The 16089-nt window shown below is 69.4% G+C and overlaps 2 protein-coding genes across 2 annotated transcripts in view; both read left to right on the top strand.

The window, feature by feature from the left end:
* On the top strand, positions 1–15683 carry LOC138060930 (mucin-19-like). The gene is made up of 2 exons (XM_068907133.1): positions 1–15495; positions 15579–15683. The coding sequence occupies exons 1-2, from the start codon at positions 1–3 to the stop codon at positions 15681–15683; spliced, it is 15600 nt and encodes a 5199-aa protein (XP_068763234.1).
* The window catches only part of LOC138065801 (uromodulin-like 1), a 15550-nt gene continuing 14560 nt past the window's right edge, over positions 15100–16089 (top strand). Inside the window, exon 1 of the mRNA XM_068931213.1 lies at positions 15100–15709. The gene's annotated coding sequence lies outside the window, so the exon portion shown is untranslated. The remainder of the gene's footprint in view (positions 15710–16089) is intronic.

The raw sequence follows: 16089 nt of genomic DNA on the forward strand, positions 1-16089 counted from the left end.
ATGACAGAAGACATGAAAAATACATTCAGTGATAAGTCAGAAAACCCTGGGAAAAGCAATAAGGAAGTGACCACCTCTAACTCGGCCCTTCCAAACTCCTGCATAACAATAACACATATGGCTCAAAATATCACAAATACTAGCGCTGGCCAAAGCTCAGACACGGCAGAGGCAAGCCTTTCCTCCGTGCTGGCTCGCAGTGCGGACCCGCAGGCAGCAGCCGTCACCTTGAGCTCCCTCCGCCAGGGAAAGGCCGCCACGGAGGTTGGGGCCACCTCGTTGTCCGCGGGGAGCCCGTTGCCTGCCACGGCTACCGCCTCCGCTCCTAGCGCTACCACGCCTCCTCCGGGCCGAGGTGGAAGTGCCACCACGAGCCAAGCGAGCGACGCCACGGCTGGCCTGGGCGCCAAGACGTCCCTTCCCCTTCCCGCCACGTCACCGCTGACCGCATCCGCGGTAGAGGCGGAGAGCGGCAGAGCGAGGACGGAGCCTGCGCCGGCCGCCTTAGGCGGGCGCTTTGCAGCTACGACGGCGAGCTCACTCGGAGCATCTGCCGGGAGCGAGGCCCCGAGTGCCTCCTTCGCAAGCCGGAGGCCTGAGTCTACTGCGCCAGGCGTGGTGAGAGCGAGCGGGCGGGCTGGCTCCGTGTCCCTGGACCCCAGCTCTGCGGCAGGGAGCGTCTCTTCCACCTCTCTTCGCAGCTCCTCAAGGGCGCTTGCCAGCAGGCAGCCAAGCAGCACCAGCGGCAGCACCAGCCGGGGCTTGGCCACCGCATCCCATCAGCCCCCGGCATTCGCCTCCTCGGGTCCTTCCTCCAGTCCTGGCACGACGCACGCTAGCTCAGGTGCGCTGACGGCAGAGGGGGCGACGCACGGCCCGGCTGAGACCTCACCCAGCTCAAAGGCGCCTGCTTCCGTGGTGCCCGGCACCTCCACGACCTCAGACACGGCAGAGGCAAGCCTTTCCTCCGTGCTGGCTCGCAGTGCGGACCCGCAGGCAGCAGCCGTCACCTTGAGCTCCCTCCGCCAGGGAAAGGCCGCCACGGAGGTTGGGGCCACCTCGTTGTCCGCGGGGAGCCCGTTGCCTGCCACGGCTACCGCCTCCGCTCCTAGCGCTACCACGCCTCCTCCGGGCCGAGGTGGAAGTGCCACCACGAGCCAAGCGAGCGACGCCACGGCTGGCCTGGGCGCCAAGACGTCCCTTCCCCTTCCCGCCACGTCACCGCTGACCGCATCCGCGGTAGAGGCGGAGAGCGGCAGAGCGAGGACGGAGCCTGCGCCGGCCGCCTTAGGCGGGCGCTTTGCAGCTACGACGGCGAGCTCACTCGGAGCATCTGCCGGGAGCGAGGCCCCGAGTGCCTCCTTCGCAAGCCGGAGGCCTGAGTCTACTGCGCCAGGCGTGGTGAGAGCGAGCGGGCGGGCTGGCTCCGTGTCCCTGGACCCCAGCTCTGCGGCAGGGAGCGTCTCTTCCACCTCTCTTCGCAGCTCCTCAAGGGCGCTTGCCAGCAGGCAGCCAAGCAGCACCAGCGGCAGCACCAGCCGGGGCTTGGCCACCGCATCCCATCAGCCCCCGGCATTCGCCTCCTCGGGTCCTTCCTCCAGTCCTGGCACGACGCACGCTAGCTCAGGTGCGCTGACGGCAGAGGGGGCGACGCACGGCCCGGCTGAGACCTCACCCAGCTCAAAGGCGCCTGCTTCCGTGGTGCCCGGCACCTCCACGACCTCAGACACGGCAGAGGCAAGCCTTTCCTCCGTGCTGGCTCGCAGTGCGGACCCGCAGGCAGCAGCCGTCACCTTGAGCTCCCTCCGCCAGGGAAAGGCCGCCACGGAGGTTGGGGCCACCTCGTTGTCCGCGGGGAGCCCGTTGCCTGCCACGGCTACCGCCTCCGCTCCTAGCGCTACCACGCCTCCTCCGGGCCGAGGTGGAAGTGCCACCACGAGCCAAGCGAGCGACGCCACGGCTGGCCTGGGCGCCAAGACGTCCCTTCCCCTTCCCGCCACGTCACCGCTGACCGCATCCGCGGTAGAGGCGGAGAGCGGCAGAGCGAGGACGGAGCCTGCGCCGGCCGCCTTAGGCGGGCGCTTTGCAGCTACGACGGCGAGCTCACTCGGAGCATCTGCCGGGAGCGAGGCCCCGAGTGCCTCCTTCGCAAGCCGGAGGCCTGAGTCTACTGCGCCAGGCGTGGTGAGAGCGAGCGGGCGGGCTGGCTCCGTGTCCCTGGACCCCAGCTCTGCGGCAGGGAGCGTCTCTTCCACCTCTCTTCGCAGCTCCTCAAGGGCGCTTGCCAGCAGGCAGCCAAGCAGCACCAGCGGCAGCACCAGCCGGGGCTTGGCCACCGCATCCCATCAGCCCCCGGCATTCGCCTCCTCGGGTCCTTCCTCCAGTCCTGGCACGACGCACGCTAGCTCAGGTGCGCTGACGGCAGAGGGGGCGACGCACGGCCCGGCTGAGACCTCACCCAGCTCAAAGGCGCCTGCTTCCGTGGTGCCCGGCACCTCCACGACCTCAGACACGGCAGAGGCAAGCCTTTCCTCCGTGCTGGCTCGCAGTGCGGACCCGCAGGCAGCAGCCGTCACCTTGAGCTCCCTCCGCCAGGGAAAGGCCGCCACGGAGGTTGGGGCCACCTCGTTGTCCGCGGGGAGCCCGTTGCCTGCCACGGCTACCGCCTCCGCTCCTAGCGCTACCACGCCTCCTCCGGGCCGAGGTGGAAGTGCCACCACGAGCCAAGCGAGCGACGCCACGGCTGGCCTGGGCGCCAAGACGTCCCTTCCCCTTCCCGCCACGTCACCGCTGACCGCATCCGCGGTAGAGGCGGAGAGCGGCAGAGCGAGGACGGAGCCTGCGCCGGCCGCCTTAGGCGGGCGCTTTGCAGCTACGACGGCGAGCTCACTCGGAGCATCTGCCGGGAGCGAGGCCCCGAGTGCCTCCTTCGCAAGCCGGAGGCCTGAGTCTACTGCGCCAGGCGTGGTGAGAGCGAGCGGGCGGGCTGGCTCCGTGTCCCTGGACCCCAGCTCTGCGGCAGGGAGCGTCTCTTCCACCTCTCTTCGCAGCTCCTCAAGGGCGCTTGCCAGCAGGCAGCCAAGCAGCACCAGCGGCAGCACCAGCCGGGGCTTGGCCACCGCATCCCATCAGCCCCCGGCATTCGCCTCCTCGGGTCCTTCCTCCAGTCCTGGCACGACGCACGCTAGCTCAGGTGCGCTGACGGCAGAGGGGGCGACGCACGGCCCGGCTGAGACCTCACCCAGCTCAAAGGCGCCTGCTTCCGTGGTGCCCGGCACCTCCACGACCTCAGACACGGCAGAGGCAAGCCTTTCCTCCGTGCTGGCTCGCAGTGCGGACCCGCAGGCAGCAGCCGTCACCTTGAGCTCCCTCCGCCAGGGAAAGGCCGCCACGGAGGTTGGGGCCACCTCGTTGTCCGCGGGGAGCCCGTTGCCTGCCACGGCTACCGCCTCCGCTCCTAGCGCTACCACGCCTCCTCCGGGCCGAGGTGGAAGTGCCACCACGAGCCAAGCGAGCGACGCCACGGCTGGCCTGGGCGCCAAGACGTCCCTTCCCCTTCCCGCCACGTCACCGCTGACCGCATCCGCGGTAGAGGCGGAGAGCGGCAGAGCGAGGACGGAGCCTGCGCCGGCCGCCTTAGGCGGGCGCTTTGCAGCTACGACGGCGAGCTCACTCGGAGCATCTGCCGGGAGCGAGGCCCCGAGTGCCTCCTTCGCAAGCCGGAGGCCTGAGTCTACTGCGCCAGGCGTGGTGAGAGCGAGCGGGCGGGCTGGCTCCGTGTCCCTGGACCCCAGCTCTGCGGCAGGGAGCGTCTCTTCCACCTCTCTTCGCAGCTCCTCAAGGGCGCTTGCCAGCAGGCAGCCAAGCAGCACCAGCGGCAGCACCAGCCGGGGCTTGGCCACCGCATCCCATCAGCCCCCGGCATTCGCCTCCTCGGGTCCTTCCTCCAGTCCTGGCACGACGCACGCTAGCTCAGGTGCGCTGACGGCAGAGGGGGCGACGCACGGCCCGGCTGAGACCTCACCCAGCTCAAAGGCGCCTGCTTCCGTGGTGCCCGGCACCTCCACGACCTCAGACACGGCAGAGGCAAGCCTTTCCTCCGTGCTGGCTCGCAGTGCGGACCCGCAGGCAGCAGCCGTCACCTTGAGCTCCCTCCGCCAGGGAAAGGCCGCCACGGAGGTTGGGGCCACCTCGTTGTCCGCGGGGAGCCCGTTGCCTGCCACGGCTACCGCCTCCGCTCCTAGCGCTACCACGCCTCCTCCGGGCCGAGGTGGAAGTGCCACCACGAGCCAAGCGAGCGACGCCACGGCTGGCCTGGGCGCCAAGACGTCCCTTCCCCTTCCCGCCACGTCACCGCTGACCGCATCCGCGGTAGAGGCGGAGAGCGGCAGAGCGAGGACGGAGCCTGCGCCGGCCGCCTTAGGCGGGCGCTTTGCAGCTACGACGGCGAGCTCACTCGGAGCATCTGCCGGGAGCGAGGCCCCGAGTGCCTCCTTCGCAAGCCGGAGGCCTGAGTCTACTGCGCCAGGCGTGGTGAGAGCGAGCGGGCGGGCTGGCTCCGTGTCCCTGGACCCCAGCTCTGCGGCAGGGAGCGTCTCTTCCACCTCTCTTCGCAGCTCCTCAAGGGCGCTTGCCAGCAGGCAGCCAAGCAGCACCAGCGGCAGCACCAGCCGGGGCTTGGCCACCGCATCCCATCAGCCCCCGGCATTCGCCTCCTCGGGTCCTTCCTCCAGTCCTGGCACGACGCACGCTAGCTCAGGTGCGCTGACGGCAGAGGGGGCGACGCACGGCCCGGCTGAGACCTCACCCAGCTCAAAGGCGCCTGCTTCCGTGGTGCCCGGCACCTCCACGACCTCAGACACGGCAGAGGCAAGCCTTTCCTCCGTGCTGGCTCGCAGTGCGGACCCGCAGGCAGCAGCCGTCACCTTGAGCTCCCTCCGCCAGGGAAAGGCCGCCACGGAGGTTGGGGCCACCTCGTTGTCCGCGGGGAGCCCGTTGCCTGCCACGGCTACCGCCTCCGCTCCTAGCGCTACCACGCCTCCTCCGGGCCGAGGTGGAAGTGCCACCACGAGCCAAGCGAGCGACGCCACGGCTGACCTGGGCGCCAAGACGTCCCTTCCCCTTCCCGCCACGTCACCGCTGACCGCATCCGCGGTAGAGGCGGAGAGCGGCAGAGCGAGGACGGAGCCTGCGCCGGCCGCCTTAGGCGGGCGCTTTGCAGCTACGACGGCGAGCTCACTCGGAGCATCTGCCGGGAGCGAGGCCCCGAGTGCCTCCTTCGCAAGCCGGAGGCCTGAGTCTACTGCGCCAGGCGTGGTGAGAGCGAGCGGGCGGGCTGGCTCCGTGTCCCTGGACCCCAGCTCTGCGGCAGGGAGCGTCTCTTCCACCTCTCTTCGCAGCTCCTCAAGGGCGCTTGCCAGCAGGCAGCCAAGCAGCACCAGCGGCAGCACCAGCCGGGGCTTGGCCACCGCATCCCATCAGCCCCCGGCATTCGCCTCCTCGGGTCCTTCCTCCAGTCCTGGCACGACGCACGCTAGCTCAGGTGCGCTGACGGCAGAGGGGGCGACGCACGGCCCGGCTGAGACCTCACCCAGCTCAAAGGCGCCTGCTTCCGTGGTGCCCGGCACCTCCACGACCTCAGACACGGCAGAGGCAAGCCTTTCCTCCGTGCTGGCTCGCAGTGCGGACCCGCAGGCAGCAGCCGTCACCTTGAGCTCCCTCCGCCAGGGAAAGGCCGCCACGGAGGTTGGGGCCACCTCGTTGTCCGCGGGGAGCCCGTTGCCTGCCACGGCTACCGCCTCCGCTCCTAGCGCTACCACGCCTCCTCCGGGCCGAGGTGGAAGTGCCACCACGAGCCAAGCGAGCGACGCCACGGCTGGCCTGGGCGCCAAGACGTCCCTTCCCCTTCCCGCCACGTCACCGCTGACCGCATCCGCGGTAGAGGCGGAGAGCGGCAGAGCGAGGACGGAGCCTGCGCCGGCCGCCTTAGGCGGGCGCTTTGCAGCTACGACGGCGAGCTCACTCGGAGCATCTGCCGGGAGCGAGGCCCCGAGTGCCTCCTTCGCAAGCCGGAGGCCTGAGTCTACTGCGCCAGGCGTGGTGAGAGCGAGCGGGCGGGCTGGCTCCGTGTCCCTGGACCCCAGCTCTGCGGCAGGGAGCGTCTCTTCCACCTCTCTTCGCAGCTCCTCAAGGGCGCTTGCCAGCAGGCAGCCAAGCAGCACCAGCGGCAGCACCAGCCGGGGCTTGGCCACCGCATCCCATCAGCCCCCGGCATTCGCCTCCTCGGGTCCTTCCTCCAGTCCTGGCACGACGCACGCTAGCTCAGGTGCGCTGACGGCAGAGGGGGCGACGCACGGCCCGGCTGAGACCTCACCCAGCTCAAAGGCGCCTGCTTCCGTGGTGCCCGGCACCTCCACGACCTCAGACACGGCAGAGGCAAGCCTTTCCTCCGTGCTGGCTCGCAGTGCGGACCCGCAGGCAGCAGCCGTCACCTTGAGCTCCCTCCGCCAGGGAAAGGCCGCCACGGAGGTTGGGGCCACCTCGTTGTCCGCGGGGAGCCCGTTGCCTGCCACGGCTACCGCCTCCGCTCCTAGCGCTACCACGCCTCCTCCGGGCCGAGGTGGAAGTGCCACCACGAGCCAAGCGAGCGACGCCACGGCTGGCCTGGGCGCCAAGACGTCCCTTCCCCTTCCCGCCACGTCACCGCTGACCGCATCCGCGGTAGAGGCGGAGAGCGGCAGAGCGAGGACGGAGCCTGCGCCGGCCGCCTTAGGCGGGCGCTTTGCAGCTACGACGGCGAGCTCACTCGGAGCATCTGCCGGGAGCGAGGCCCCGAGTGCCTCCTTCGCAAGCCGGAGGCCTGAGTCTACTGCGCCAGGCGTGGTGAGAGCGAGCGGGCGGGCTGGCTCCGTGTCCCTGGACCCCAGCTCTGCGGCAGGGAGCGTCTCTTCCACCTCTCTTCGCAGCTCCTCAAGGGCGCTTGCCAGCAGGCAGCCAAGCAGCACCAGCGGCAGCACCAGCCGGGGCTTGGCCACCGCATCCCATCAGCCCCCGGCATTCGCCTCCTCGGGTCCTTCCTCCAGTCCTGGCACGACGCACGCTAGCTCAGGTGCGCTGACGGCAGAGGGGGCGACGCACGGCCCGGCTGAGACCTCACCCAGCTCAAAGGCGCCTGCTTCCGTGGTGCCCGGCACCTCCACGACCTCAGACACGGCAGAGGCAAGCCTTTCCTCCGTGCTGGCTCGCAGTGCGGACCCGCAGGCAGCAGCCGTCACCTTGAGCTCCCTCCGCCAGGGAAAGGCCGCCACGGAGGTTGGGGCCACCTCGTTGTCCGCGGGGAGCCCGTTGCCTGCCACGGCTACCGCCTCCGCTCCTAGCGCTACCACGCCTCCTCCGGGCCGAGGTGGAAGTGCCACCACGAGCCAAGCGAGCGACGCCACGGCTGGCCTGGGCGCCAAGACGTCCCTTCCCCTTCCCGCCACGTCACCGCTGACCGCATCCGCGGTAGAGGCGGAGAGCGGCAGAGCGAGGACGGAGCCTGCGCCGGCCGCCTTAGGCGGGCGCTTTGCAGCTACGACGGCGAGCTCACTCGGAGCATCTGCCGGGAGCGAGGCCCCGAGTGCCTCCTTCGCAAGCCGGAGGCCTGAGTCTACTGCGCCAGGCGTGGTGAGAGCGAGCGGGCGGGCTGGCTCCGTGTCCCTGGACCCCAGCTCTGCGGCAGGGAGCGTCTCTTCCACCTCTCTTCGCAGCTCCTCAAGGGCGCTTGCCAGCAGGCAGCCAAGCAGCACCAGCGGCAGCACCAGCCGGGGCTTGGCCACCGCATCCCATCAGCCCCCGGCATTCGCCTCCTCGGGTCCTTCCTCCAGTCCTGGCACGACGCACGCTAGCTCAGGTGCGCTGACGGCAGAGGGGGCGACGCACGGCCCGGCTGAGACCTCACCCAGCTCAAAGGCGCCTGCTTCCGTGGTGCCCGGCACCTCCACGACCTCAGACACGGCAGAGGCAAGCCTTTCCTCCGTGCTGGCTCGCAGTGCGGACCCGCAGGCAGCAGCCGTCACCTTGAGCTCCCTCCGCCAGGGAAAGGCCGCCACGGAGGTTGGGGCCACCTCGTTGTCCGCGGGGAGCCCGTTGCCTGCCACGGCTACCGCCTCCGCTCCTAGCGCTACCACGCCTCCTCCGGGCCGAGGTGGAAGTGCCACCACGAGCCAAGCGAGCGACGCCACGGCTGGCCTGGGCGCCAAGACGTCCCTTCCCCTTCCCGCCACGTCACCGCTGACCGCATCCGCGGTAGAGGCGGAGAGCGGCAGAGCGAGGACGGAGCCTGCGCCGGCCGCCTTAGGCGGGCGCTTTGCAGCTACGACGGCGAGCTCACTCGGAGCATCTGCCGGGAGCGAGGCCCCGAGTGCCTCCTTCGCAAGCCGGAGGCCTGAGTCTACTGCGCCAGGCGTGGTGAGAGCGAGCGGGCGGGCTGGCTCCGTGTCCCTGGACCCCAGCTCTGCGGCAGGGAGCGTCTCTTCCACCTCTCTTCGCAGCTCCTCAAGGGCGCTTGCCAGCAGGCAGCCAAGCAGCACCAGCGGCAGCACCAGCCGGGGCTTGGCCACCGCATCCCATCAGCCCCCGGCATTCGCCTCCTCGGGTCCTTCCTCCAGTCCTGGCACGACGCACGCTAGCTCAGGTGCGCTGACGGCAGAGGGGGCGACGCACGGCCCGGCTGAGACCTCACCCAGCTCAAAGGCGCCTGCTTCCGTGGTGCCCGGCACCTCCACGACCTCAGACACGGCAGAGGCAAGCCTTTCCTCCGTGCTGGCTCGCAGTGCAGACCCGCAGGCAGCAGCCGTCACCTTGAGCTCCCTCCGCCAGGGAAAGGCCGCCACGGAGGTTGGGGCCACCTCGTTGTCCGCGGGGAGCCCGTTGCCTGCCACGGCTACCGCCTCCGCTCCTAGCGCTACCACGCCTCCTCCGGGCCGAGGTGGAAGTGCCACCACGAGCCAAGCGAGCGACGCCACGGCTGGCCTGGGCGCCAAGACGTCCCTTCCCCTTCCCGCCACGTCACCGCTGACCGCATCCGCGGTAGAGGCGGAGAGCGGCAGAGCGAGGACGGAGCCTGCGCCGGCCGCCTTAGGCGGGCGCTTTGCAGCTACGACGGCGAGCTCACTCGGAGCATCTGCCGGGAGCGAGGCCCCGAGTGCCTCCTTCGCAAGCCGGAGGCCTGAGTCTACTGCGCCAGGCGTGGTGAGAGCGAGCGGGCGGGCTGGCTCCGTGTCCCTGGACCCCAGCTCTGCGGCAGGGAGCGTCTCTTCCACCTCTCTTCGCAGCTCCTCAAGGGCGCTTGCCAGCAGGCAGCCAAGCAGCACCAGCGGCAGCACCAGCCGGGGCTTGGCCACCGCATCCCATCAGCCCCCGGCATTCGCCTCCTCGGGTCCTTCCTCCAGTCCTGGCACGACGCACGCTAGCTCAGGTGCGCTGACGGCAGAGGGGGCGACGCACGGCCCGGCTGAGACCTCACCCAGCTCAAAGGCGCCTGCTTCCGTGGTGCCCGGCACCTCCACGACCTCAGACACGGCAGAGGCAAGCCTTTCCTCCGTGCTGGCTCGCAGTGCGGACCCGCAGGCAGCAGCCGTCACCTTGAGCTCCCTCCGCCAGGGAAAGGCCGCCACGGAGGTTGGGGCCACCTCGTTGTCCGCGGGGAGCCCGTTGCCTGCCACGGCTACCGCCTCCGCTCCTAGCGCTACCACGCCTCCTCCGGGCCGAGGTGGAAGTGCCACCACGAGCCAAGCGAGCGACGCCACGGCTGGCCTGGGCGCCAAGACGTCCCTTCCCCTTCCCGCCACGTCACCGCTGACCGCATCCGCGGTAGAGGCGGAGAGCGGCAGAGCGAGGACGGAGCCTGCGCCGGCCGCCTTAGGCGGGCGCTTTGCAGCTACGACGGCGAGCTCACTCGGAGCATCTGCCGGGAGCGAGGCCCCGAGTGCCTCCTTCGCAAGCCGGAGGCCTGAGTCTACTGCGCCAGGCGTGGTGAGAGCGAGCGGGCGGGCTGGCTCCGTGTCCCTGGACCCCAGCTCTGCGGCAGGGAGCGTCTCTTCCACCTCTCTTCGCAGCTCCTCAAGGGCGCTTGCCAGCAGGCAGCCAAGCAGCACCAGCGGCAGCACCAGCCGGGGCTTGGCCACCGCATCCCATCAGCCCCCGGCATTCGCCTCCTCGGGTCCTTCCTCCAGTCCTGGCACGACGCACGCTAGCTCAGGTGCGCTGACGGCAGAGGGGGCGACGCACGGCCCGGCTGAGACCTCACCCAGCTCAAAGGCGCCTGCTTCCGTGGTGCCCGGCACCTCCACGACCTCAGACACGGCAGAGGCAAGCCTTTCCTCCGTGCTGGCTCGCAGTGCGGACCCGCAGGCAGCAGCCGTCACCTTGAGCTCCCTCCGCCAGGGAAAGGCCGCCACGGAGGTTGGGGCCACCTCGTTGTCCGCGGGGAGCCCGTTGCCTGCCACGGCTACCGCCTCCGCTCCTAGCGCTACCACGCCTCCTCCGGGCCGAGGTGGAAGTGCCACCACGAGCCAAGCGAGCGACGCCACGGCTGGCCTGGGCGCCAAGACGTCCCTTCCCCTTCCCGCCACGTCACCGCTGACCGCATCCGCGGTAGAGGCGGAGAGCGGCAGAGCGAGGACGGAGCCTGCGCCGGCCGCCTTAGGCGGGCGCTTTGCAGCTACGACGGCGAGCTCACTCGGAGCATCTGCCGGGAGCGAGGCCCCGAGTGCCTCCTTCGCAAGCCGGAGGCCTGAGTCTACTGCGCCAGGCGTGGTGAGAGCGAGCGGGCGGGCTGGCTCCGTGTCCCTGGACCCCAGCTCTGCGGCAGGGAGCGTCTCTTCCACCTCTCTTCGCAGCTCCTCAAGGGCGCTTGCCAGCAGGCAGCCAAGCAGCACCAGCGGCAGCACCAGCCGGGGCTTGGCCACCGCATCCCATCAGCCCCCGGCATTCGCCTCCTCGGGTCCTTCCTCCAGTCCTGGCACGACGCACGCTAGCTCAGGTGCGCTGACGGCAGAGGGGGCGACGCACGGCCCGGCTGAGACCTCACCCAGCTCAAAGGCGCCTGCTTCCGTGGTGCCCGGCACCTCCACGACCTCAGACACGGCAGAGGCAAGCCTTTCCTCCGTGCTGGCTCGCAGTGCGGACCCGCAGGCAGCAGCCGTCACCTTGAGCTCCCTCCGCCAGGGAAAGGCCGCCACGGAGGTTGGGGCCACCTCGTTGTCCGCGGGGAGCCCGTTGCCTGCCACGGCTACCGCCTCCGCTCCTAGCGCTACCACGCCTCCTCCGGGCCGAGGTGGAAGTGCCACCACGAGCCAAGCGAGCGACGCCACGGCTGGCCTGGGCGCCAAGACGTCCCTTCCCCTTCCCGCCACGTCACCGCTGACCGCATCCGCGGTAGAGGCGGAGAGCGGCAGAGCGAGGACGGAGCCTGCGCCGGCCGCCTTAGGCGGGCGCTTTGCAGCTACGACGGCGAGCTCACTCGGAGCATCTGCCGGGAGCGAGGCCCCGAGTGCCTCCTTCGCAAGCCGGAGGCCTGAGTCTACTGCGCCAGGCGTGGTGAGAGCGAGCGGGCGGGCTGGCTCCGTGTCCCTGGACCCCAGCTCTGCGGCAGGGAGCGTCTCTTCCACCTCTCTTCGCAGCTCCTCAAGGGCGCTTGCCAGCAGGCAGCCAAGCAGCACCAGCGGCAGCACCAGCCGGGGCTTGGCCACCGCATCCCATCAGCCCCCGGCATTCGCCTCCTCGGGTCCTTCCTCCAGTCCTGGCACGACGCACGCTAGCTCAGGTGCGCTGACGGCAGAGGGGGCGACGCACGGCCCGGCTGAGACCTCACCCAGCTCAAAGGCGCCTGCTTCCGTGGTGCCCGGCACCTCCACGACCTCAGACACGGCAGAGGCAAGCCTTTCCTCCGTGCTGGCTCGCAGTGCGGACCCGCAGGCAGCAGCCGTCACCTTGAGCTCCCTCCGCCAGGGAAAGGCCGCCACGGAGGTTGGGGCCACCTCGTTGTCCGCGGGGAGCCCGTTGCCTGCCACGGCTACCGCCTCCGCTCCTAGCGCTACCACGCCTCCTCCGGGCCGAGGTGGAAGTGCCACCACGAGCCAAGCGAGCGACGCCACGGCTGACCTGGGCGCCAAGACGTCCCTTCCCCTTCCCGCCACGTCACCGCTGACCGCATCCGCGGTAGAGGCGGAGAGCGGCAGAGCGAGGACGGAGCCTGCGCCGGCCGCCTTAGGCGGGCGCTTTGCAGCTACGACGGCGAGCTCACTCGGAGCATCTGCCGGGAGCGAGGCCCCGAGTGCCTCCTTCGCAAGCCGGAGGCCTGAGTCTACTGCGCCAGGCGTGGTGAGAGCGAGCGGGCGGGCTGGCTCCGTGTCCCTGGACCCCAGCTCTGCGGCAGGGAGCGTCTCTTCCACCTCTCTTCGCAGCTCCTCAAGGGCGCTTGCCAGCAGGCAGCCAAGCAGCACCAGCGGCAGCACCAGCCGGGGCTTGGCCACCGCATCCCATCAGCCCCCGGCATTCGCCTCCTCGGGTCCTTCCTCCAGTCCTGGCACGACGCACGCTAGCTCAGGTGCGCTGACGGCAGAGGGGGCGACGCACGGCCCGGCTGAGACCTCACCCAGCTCAAAGGCGCCTGCTTCGGTGGTGCCCGGCACCTCCACGACCTCAGACACGGCAGAGGCAAGCCTTTCCTCCGTGCTGGCTCGCAGTGCGGACCCGCAGGCAGCAGCCGTCACCTTGAGCTCCCTCCGCCAGGGAAAGGCCGCCACGGAGGTTGGGGCCACCTCGTTGTCCGCGGGGAGCCCGTTGCCTGCCACGGCTACCGCCTCCGCTCCTAGCGCTACCACGCCTCCTCCGGGCCGAGGTGGAAGTGCCACCACGAGCCAAGCGAGCGACGCCACGGCTGACCTGGGCGCCAAGACGTCCCTTCCCCTTCCCGCCACGTCACCGCTGACCGCATCCGCGGTAGAGGCGGAGAGCGGCAGAGCGAGGACGGAGCCTGCGCCGGCCGCCTTAGGCGGGCGCTTTGCAGCTACGACGGCGAGCTCACTCGGAGCATCTGCCGGGAGCGAGGCCCCGAGTGCCTCCTTCGCAAGCCGGAGGCCTGAGTCTACTGCGCCAGGCGTGGTGAGAGCGAGCGGGCGGGCTGGCTCCGTGTCCCTGGACCCCAGCTCTGCGGCAGGGAGCGTCTCTTCCACCTCTCTTCGCAGCTCCTCAAGGGCGCTTGCCAGCAGGCAGCCAAGCAGCACCAGCGGCAGCACCAGCCGGGGCTTGGCCACCGCATCCCATCAGCCCCCGGCATTCGCCTCCTCGGGTCCTTCCTCCAGTCCTGGCACGACGCACGCTAGCTCAGGTGCGCTGACGGCAGAGGGGGCGACGCACGGCCCGGCTGAGACCTCACCCAGCTCAAAGGCGCCTGCTTCGGTGGTGCCCGGCACCTCCACGACCTCAGACACGGCAGAGGCAAGCCTTTCCTCCGTGCTGGCTCGCAGTGCGGACCCGCAGGCAGCAGCCGTCACCTTGAGCTCCCTCCGCCAGGGAAAGGCCGCCACGGAGGTTGGGGCCACCTCGTTGTCCGCGGGGAGCCCGTTGCCTGCCACGGCTACCGCCTCCGCTCCTAGCGCTACCACGCCTCCTCCGGGCCGAGGTGGAAGTGCCACCACGAGCCAAGCGAGCGACGCCACGGCTGGCCTGGGCGCCAAGACGTCCCTTCCCCTTCCCGCCACGTCACCGCTGACCGCATCCGCGGTAGAGGCGGAGAGCGGCAGAGCGAGGACGGAGCCTGCGCCGGCCGCCTTAGGCGGGCGCTTTGCAGCTACGACGGCGAGCTCACTCGGAGCATCTGCCGGGAGCGAGGCCCCGAGTGCCTCCTTCGCAAGCCGGAGGCCTGAGTCTACTGCGCCAGGCGTGGTGAGAGCGAGCGGGCGGGCTGGCTCCGTGTCCCTGGACCCCAGCTCTGCGGCAGGGAGCGTCTCTTCCACCTCTCTTCGCAGCTCCTCAAGGGCGCTTGCCAGCAGGCAGCCAAGCAGCACCAGCGGCAGCACCAGCCGGGGCTTGGCCACCGCATCCCATCAGCCCCCGGCATTCGCCTCCTCGGGTCCTTCCTCCAGTCCTGGCACGACGCACGCTAGCTCAGGTGCGCTGACGGCAGAGGGGGCGACGCACGGCCCGGCTGAGACCTCACCCAGCTCAAAGGCGCCTGCTTCCGTGGTGCCCGGCACCTCCACGACCTCAGACACGGCAGAGGCAAGCCTTTCCTCCGTGCTGGCTCGCAGTGCGGACCCGCAGGCAGCAGCCGTCACCTTGAGCTCCCTCCGCCAGGGAAAGGCCGCCACGGAGGTTGGGGCCACCTCGTTGTCCGCGGGGAGCCCGTTGCCTGCCACGGCTACCGCCTCCGCTCCTAGCGCTACCACGCCTCCTCCGGGCCGAGGTGGAAGTGCCACCACGAGCCAAGCGAGCGACGCCACGGCTGGCCTGGGCGCCAAGACGTCCCTTCCCCTTCCCGCCACGTCACCGCTGACCGCATCCGCGGTAGAGGCGGAGAGCGGCAGAGCGAGGACGGAGCCTGCGCCGGCCGCCTTAGGCGGGCGCTTTGCAGCTACGACGGCGAGCTCACTCGGAGCATCTGCCGGGAGCGAGGCCCCGAGTGCCTCCTTCGCAAGCCGGAGGCCTGAGTCTACTGCGCCAGGCGTGGTGAGAGCGAGCGGGCGGGCTGGCTCCGTGTCCCTGGACCCCAGCTCTGCGGCAGGGAGCGTCTCTTCCACCTCTCTTCGCAGCTCCTCAAGGGCGCTTGCCAGCAGGCAGCCAAGCAGCACCAGCGGCAGCACCAGCCGGGGCTTGGCCACCGCATCCCATCAGCCCCCGGCATTCGCCTCCTCGGGTCCTTCCTCCAGTCCTGGCACGACGCACGCTAGCTCAGGTGCGCTGACGGCAGAGGGGGCGACGCACGGCCCGGCTGAGACCTCACCCAGCTCAAAGGCGCCTGCTTCCGTGGTGCCCGGCACCTCCACGACCTCAGACACGGCAGAGGCAAGCCTTTCCTCCGTGCTGGCTCGCAGTGCAGACCCGCAGGCAGCAGCCGTCACCTTGAGCTCCCTCCGCCAGGGAAAGGCCGCCACGGAGGTTGGGGCCACCTCGTTGTCCGCGGGGAGCCCGTTGCCTGCCACGGCTACCGCCTCCGCTCCTAGCGCTACCACGCCTCCTCCGGGCCGAGGTGGAAGTGCCACCACGAGCCAAGCGAGCGACGCCACGGCTGGCCTGGGCGCCAAGACGTCCCTTCCCCTTCCCGCCACGTCACCGCTGACCGCATCCGCGGTAGAGGCGGAGAGCGGCAGAGCGAGGACGGAGCCTGCGCCGGCCGCCTTAGGCGGGCGCTTTGCAGCTACGACGGCGAGCTCACTCGGAGCATCTGCCGGGAGCGAGGCCCCGAGTGCCTCCTTCGCAAGCCGGAGGCCTGAGTCTACTGCGCCAGGCGTGGTGAGAGCGAGCGGGCGGGCTGGCTCCGTGTCCCTGGACCCCAGCTCTGCGGCAGGGAGCGTCTCTTCCACCTCTCTTCGCAGCTCCTCAAGGGCGCTTGCCAGCAGGCAGCCAAGCAGCACCAGCGGCAGCACCAGCCGGGGCTTGGCCACCGCATCCCATCAGCCCCCGGCATTCGTGTCCTTTAGTTTAACAGCCACCTCCCGCCTCTCAGGTTTTAACTTTATTTCTTTTAGCAGTCTTGTGTCTAGGCATGTATGTTTTTCAGTTTTTCCCTTGTCCTCTCTTCCTTCTGGTAATGGATTTTTCTTCTTTTTGTATTATATTTTTGAAAGGCCCTTTTGTTATAATTTTTTTTTTTGTGCTGAGGTCTTGATATATTTTAAAATACAGCTTTTAAGAGTAGAGTAAAGTTTTTAATTTTACATCTCTCTCTATATTTTTTCTCCTCAGTATTATATTCTGATTTTTGCGGAGTTTTAAAATTTTCATTACCAGTGTGCCTTGACATTGTTTTTGTCATTTCAAAATGAGTTATATCCTGTTTTATTTCAATTCTTAATAATCAGTTATTTCTTTGACTTTATTTCCTCA

This window comes from Struthio camelus, chromosome 1 (genome assembly GCF_040807025.1).
Source record: "Struthio camelus isolate bStrCam1 chromosome 1, bStrCam1.hap1, whole genome shotgun sequence".
In the NCBI taxonomy this organism is placed as follows: Eukaryota; Metazoa; Chordata; class Aves; order Struthioniformes; family Struthionidae; genus Struthio; species Struthio camelus.

What these genes read in the sequence shown, in the direction of transcription:
- LOC138060930 (XM_068907133.1), top strand. Translation starts at nt 1, where the DNA reads ATGACAGAAGACATGAAAAATACATTCAGTGATAAGTCAGAAAACCCT. An exon ending in AGTCTACTGCGCCAGGCGTG is followed by an intron (nt 15,496 to 15,578) that starts GTGAGAGCGAGC and finishes CTCTCTTCGCAG; the next exon opens with CTCCTCAAGGGCGCTTGCCA.